The following is a 5,793-nucleotide window of genomic DNA, read 5'->3' as shown; positions in this document are numbered from 1 at the left end:
AGAGAGGGAGGGCGTCTCATGAGACCATCAGTGTTGCCAACGGTCTCTGACAGAAAGTAGCTGAAGTTGCCCAGGGTGTCACACCAAAATAAAAGCGGGGGGGGTAAAGCTCTCAGCCTGACATGTTGTCCCAGTCCAGGCCTGTGCATGACTGTCTGACTGCTTAAGTTTAAAAATTAGTCAATGCTAGCTTTTTCTAAAATATTGAAACGGCAGATGTTAAAAAATAAAACAAAGTACTACTGTATCCCACTAGTATGTGTGAAAATACCCACTGTTGCTGCACCTGCGCTTTGTTTTGTGGGATCAAGTAAAGTATTTTTGAATTGATTTAATATTGTATTGGGTAGTGTTAGAACATCAGTGCTTAATAATTGTTTTCATAATCATACGTCCCCAATTATTCAGCAGGCCACATATAGCAACCTGGTTCTTTTAAACACCTGGGGTCCAAATTAATTTTGCATATTATATGTCTGGGCGATAATTTGGAGAAATACGGCATGTTCTGTGAAGCATATTACATCTATGAATATGATCTATGAAGCTAATTCCATGAAGCATGAATATTAATCTATGCCATTGCAAATGCCTTTATTTTAGTGAGGTAAGTGCACAATCTGTTATTTCTGCATAACAGACCCTTGTTAACATCCAGTGGCACCAAGGTATCATACAATAAAATAATGTGATTAATACATAAGTAAAAGAAATTCCTGTACATGCCCCTTCCTGATTTCTTATGTTTTAACATGTTTGTTACACTTACATGTTTCCAAATGTTAACACAGATGTTCAGAGTAAATACAGATTGTAGTTTTTTAAATGATGATTTCATTTAGTTTGGGGAAACAGCTCCAACTTTACCTCATGTAGAAAAAGTCATTTCCTTCTAAACCTAATAAGTGGTTTTGTCATCTAGCAAGAACTGCAATCAAGCATTTGCAATAACTAATAAAAAAGCACTTGGGACAATTGTGTTGGTGACAGCTTTTGTTATAATATCAATAATATTTCTATGAATATGGGATACTGTTACATGTTTGCACAGACTTTTGTGGAATATGGAGACACTCCTGGCATTATATGAGCAAAGTGAGACTCATTTTTTAGGGTTGGTGGAGATGAGTGTGAAGATCCAAACAATCCCTGTCAGTGATGGAGAAGCTTTGATGGAAATATTTGGTAAAAAGTTCACCAGCATGAAGGAAATGAAGTTTCAAACTTTCCTTAGGAGGAGCCCAGCACGCCTGCTTAAAGAAAAGTGAGTGTGGTGATGTGGATGCTTGCAGCGACTGCTGTATAGAGGCCATCCTGCTACACATGAAACACATCAGAGTCATAATTGTTATTTTAGTCACGTGTTTGTTTATTATCCTTATTGTTTTATCTGGGACTGTTTGCAGACATCTCAGAGAGAGGAGACACCAGCATCTGAACAGAGACTCAAACCAGCAACCTGCAGCTCCCTGCTTGGCTGCTCCAGTTTTCTCCTCACTCATGTTGCCCACCAGTGATTTCTAGCTGCCCACCCACACAGCAGGCTAGAATATGTGCTGAGCCTCAGCACCCAGTACTTGGACATATTTTCTTTATTAAACAATGAACCAGACCCCAAAAAGTAAACAGCTGTTATTGCTAGGCAACGGGAGCAGCATTTGGTCATGCAGCACCTGACATTCCTGACCATGTGGGCGGAGCATGCATGAAATGGAATGTTCAGTAGAACTGTGCAACACAAGCACTTAGTTCCAGCATGTTTCATTGTATCCAGACACAGCTAGAGACACATCTACAGCAGCATCTCTGTGCAGGACAAACGACAGCTGACAAAGAAACATCGAAAACTTCACTTCACTCCTCTACAAAACGTTGGCTCCTTTGTTTAAAAGGCCAAAATGAATCAGGGGAGAACGAGAAGAGGATCGGCGAGTGCTTCACCTCACAATTCAGTACAGCTGATTAACCTGCAAGAAGAACTTCAAATGATACAGGCTGAAAATGTCAAATTAAAAGAAGAGGCAGAAAAATCAAGAGGAGAACCTCAAAATTCACAGTTTGAAACTGAAGTAGTATTGCAGGAATTACTGCATGTGGGTCTCAAACTTAAAGGAGAGAAAATGGGAAAACAACAGGCAGAAAAGGAGAATGAAAAGATGAAGAAAGAACTGTTGGAAGCTCAAAAAGCATTGGAGGAAGAGAAAAGCACAGCACAAGAAGCCAAAAAGAAATATCAAACTGCAAAGAAGGAGGCAGGAAATGTGCTGCAGGAATTACAGGAGGTGCAGGAAGATTTTGAAGAGGGAAAAAGGAAAATGCAGTTGGCAACACAAGAAGCTGCAAATGTAACGGCTGAAGCTGAAACACTAAGGAAGGAACTACTGCATGTGAAGCAACAACTTGAAGAGGAGAAAAAACGTAAACACGAGGCAGAAAATGAGATTGAAAATATGAAGAAAGAATTGTTGGAAGCTCAAAAAGTGTTGGAGGAAGAGAAAATTAAAACACAGGAAGCAAAGAAAGAAATGGAAGATACAAAGAGTCACAATGAAAACATGAAGAAGGAACTGATGAAAGTGCAAGAAGAACTTGCAGAAGAGAAAATTGAGGTGAAGGCATTCAAGAAAGAAATGAGCGGCTCTGCGGTGACCAAGAAAGGCTGCAAAGACGCACTTAAAGAAATACGAAAGCACAAAAAGGAAGCTAAAGAGCTCCTCAAACACAAAGGGAAACTGGCCGAACAGCAGCTGAAAGAAACATTTAAAGATGCCGAGGAGCAGCTCAACAAAACCTTAAAAGAACTGAAGGCAAAAGCAAAGCAAGGCGAGGACAGGAGGGGATTCTGGAGCAGACTGCTGAGGAAGAACTGACCCAGCAGCATTGAGTTTGAGGACATCAATAGTTTCTTCCTCCTCTCTCCACCTTTCTTTCTCCCCATCCTTCTTCTTGGGACGTTTGTTTGTTTTTTAAAACTCTAATCTAAATACATGCACTGAAACACACAAATAAAATTGCCATAACTTGACCTCATGTTGCCTGCTTCTTTTCTTGTGTGTCTGTGGATGTAAAACAGTAACACACCTCCTGCTCTGTGTCTTTAATTGTAAATAAATGCAATATGTTTTCATTTTAAAATGCAGTGCAAAAAACTTCTGCTCTGAATCTTTTTTTTAGCAAAAAGCTTTTTTTTGCCTGTTGTGGAAGTTTTTCCATTCAAATAAAGCTGCAGACGAGCGGTGAGCGGTAGCTAACATTCTTTAATCAAACACACAAAGAACAGACAACCAAGCTTGATGAAGTCCCTGCATGACCGCGGGACAGACGGTCAGCAGAGTCTCCCTGAGCCCAGCATGGCTCTCAGTGAAATACCTTCTCCAGGAACAAAAGGCAGTACACAGCTGTTTCACACCTTAAAACAAAGCGCTTGAAGCAGAGGAAGAGAGTTGTCTTTGTAGAATGTGTGCCAGGTCTATTGAGTTAAGGAAAAAAAGCCAAATCAAAATATGTTCACAACTGTCTACTGACAGTGAAGATGTAAAATGACATAAGGGAATGCCACATATTTCTCTTCTTGTGGTTTCAAAAAAATAATTTTAAAAGAGGCTATACACATGACATTTTTTCTACTTAATTTACTCGTGTGTGCCATCCAGAGGGAAATACCTCATAATCAGAATCGCGTTTATTGGCAAAGTATATGCGCAAACACATACAAGGAATTAGGTTCCGATTGAGGGCGTCTGTCAAGCACAAAAATGTAAAACACAATCCATCTATGTGCATGGACATACATAAATACACATGCACATATGCACACAGGTGCATAAACTAACAATATAATACACAATCTAATTCTTTTATACAGAAATTACAGGATTACAGAAGTTAATACCAAAGAGTGCAGTTGCAGTCTACAGTGTGAAGCTGTGTGACAGTTCAACCACTTAGGAGGGAGATGGCAAGGGGAAAGAAACTGTCCTATGTCAGGTGGTCCTGGTTTGCAGGTTTCTATGCCGTCTGCTAGAGGGCAATGAGTCCATAAGTCTGTGTCCAGGGTGTGAGGGGTCTGTGATGATTTTCCCTGCCCATTTCCTGGTTCTTGAGAGGTACAGATCCTGGATGGAGGGCAGGGGGTGCCAATGATCTTTTCTGCTGCCTGTACAGTCCACTGCAGACTGCTCCTGTCCTGCTTAGTGGCTGCTTCATACCAGACTGTGATGGAGACAGGACAGAGTCAATGACTGTAGATATGGTGACGGGAGGCAGTGTTGAGGGATATCTCCACAGTCTTAAGTGTGTTCAGTTCCAGCTTGTGCTGACTGCACCAGCCGCTCAACTTCCTGCCGGTGTGCAGACTCAACATCATCTTGAATGAGGCCAATGACGGTGGTGTAAAATTGCATATCAGGTTCTTTTTAAATGCATGTTGAAGGGGCAAAATATTCCTGAGATGCTGTTAATAATATTACAACTGAAGGCTATTATACAGTGTTATTAATTTAGACTGAACAAAAAAGGATTTTGATCAAAGTTAATGTCTCCACTTGAAGGACCCGTCCCATCCTGGCAACAAACTGTTCCAACTTCTGCAATCTGGTAGAAGGTTCCGCATCTTCCGGGCAAGGACAGAGAGACTCAAGAGGAGCTTCTATCCCCAAGCCATCCGTGCCCTAAACACACACACCCGCCCTCTCACATCATCTATAATTGACTGAGTCAGGACTCTTCCAGACACTAAACCAAGGAACAATGTACATTTCAAATTCCTTTAATTTTAAATATGTTCATATTGTCTATCCTGTAAAATAGTCAGATGTCTATTCTTATTAATGTACAGAATTCACCTGCTTGCTACTACTACTGCACATTCACCCAGTGTATATACTATATGTATATATATATATATATATATATATATATATATATATATATATATATATATATATATATATGAAGGCATGCCGGCTCGGACGTCGCCCGGATCAACAAGGTCCGCGTCAGGTGTTGAGGAACCAGGGCACCCTGACGAAAAGTGGGCTACTGGAACAAGAAGGCATCGGTGGGCAAGGGACGAAAACAGGGCGTTGTTGGAATGCTACTACGCAAGTAACCCCGGCGGAAGGGGCTACATGAATAGGATGAGGGACCTATGGATTCTTCGATACCCAACATTCACAATGACGGCGAAACAACTAGTAGCTCAGTGTTCCAACATTCGAAAGAAGGGACTGCTCTCACAGCTAGAGATTGACGAGGTACAACACAAATGCTACGGCAAGGAGGAGTCAGGACGCCAGGTCAGGGGGGAGATATCATCACCCCCACCCGAGATTGGGTACATAGCCCCAAGTGTGATAGGAGAAGGATCGTTGAGTGCGAGAGGAACTGACCTGAAAAATAGGATCATGGCCAAGCTTGAAACCTGGATCCCCCGTAGCCGGTTACCAAGATTACGTGAAGTACCCTCAGAAGGTCTGCTAGATGATGTTAATGCAGCACTATGGGCAATACCTACAACCACGATTACCGACACTAACAAGCTGATCTACAATACGGCAGCAGTGATCAGTGAGATGCTTGGCTACAAGTTGAACAGCCACAAGGGGCAGTACCCTCCATGGAGAAGGAGGCTAGAGGGCAAGATCAAAGTAGCACGGAGAGAGGTTAGCCAACTAACGGAGTTGCAGAAAGGTGCGACGAATAAGGTGCCTAAGAAATACAGCAAGCTGTCCATACCTGAGGCCTTGGAAACTGCCAAGCAAAGACTCACAGCCTTGGCCAGCCGCTTGAGGA

At 41.9% G+C, this 5,793-nt stretch overlaps 1 protein-coding gene across 1 annotated transcript in view; it reads right to left on the bottom strand.

The window, feature by feature from the left end:
- LOC147329737 (stonustoxin subunit beta-like) overlaps positions 1–4,403 on the bottom strand; it is an 11,586-nt gene extending 7,183 nt beyond the window's left edge. Inside the window, exon 1 of the mRNA XM_086290873.1 lies at positions 4,321–4,403. Within this exon, the coding sequence (XP_086146999.1) occupies positions 4,321–4,403 (83 nt within the window). The remainder of the gene's footprint in view (positions 1–4,320) is intronic.
- Between the last annotated feature and the right edge of the window lie 1,390 nt (positions 4,404–5,793).

The sequence above is a fragment of the Aulonocara sp. 'chitande type north' Nkhata Bay genome, linkage group LG5 (genome assembly GCF_057382095.1).
Source record: "Aulonocara sp. 'chitande type north' Nkhata Bay isolate Kocher_YH1m ecotype deep benthic linkage group LG5, A_spYH_male_GT1.1, whole genome shotgun sequence".
Taxonomy (NCBI): domain Eukaryota; kingdom Metazoa; phylum Chordata; class Actinopteri; order Cichliformes; family Cichlidae; genus Aulonocara; species Aulonocara sp. 'chitande type north' Nkhata Bay.
This window is presented reverse-complemented; position numbering and strand designations above follow the sequence as displayed.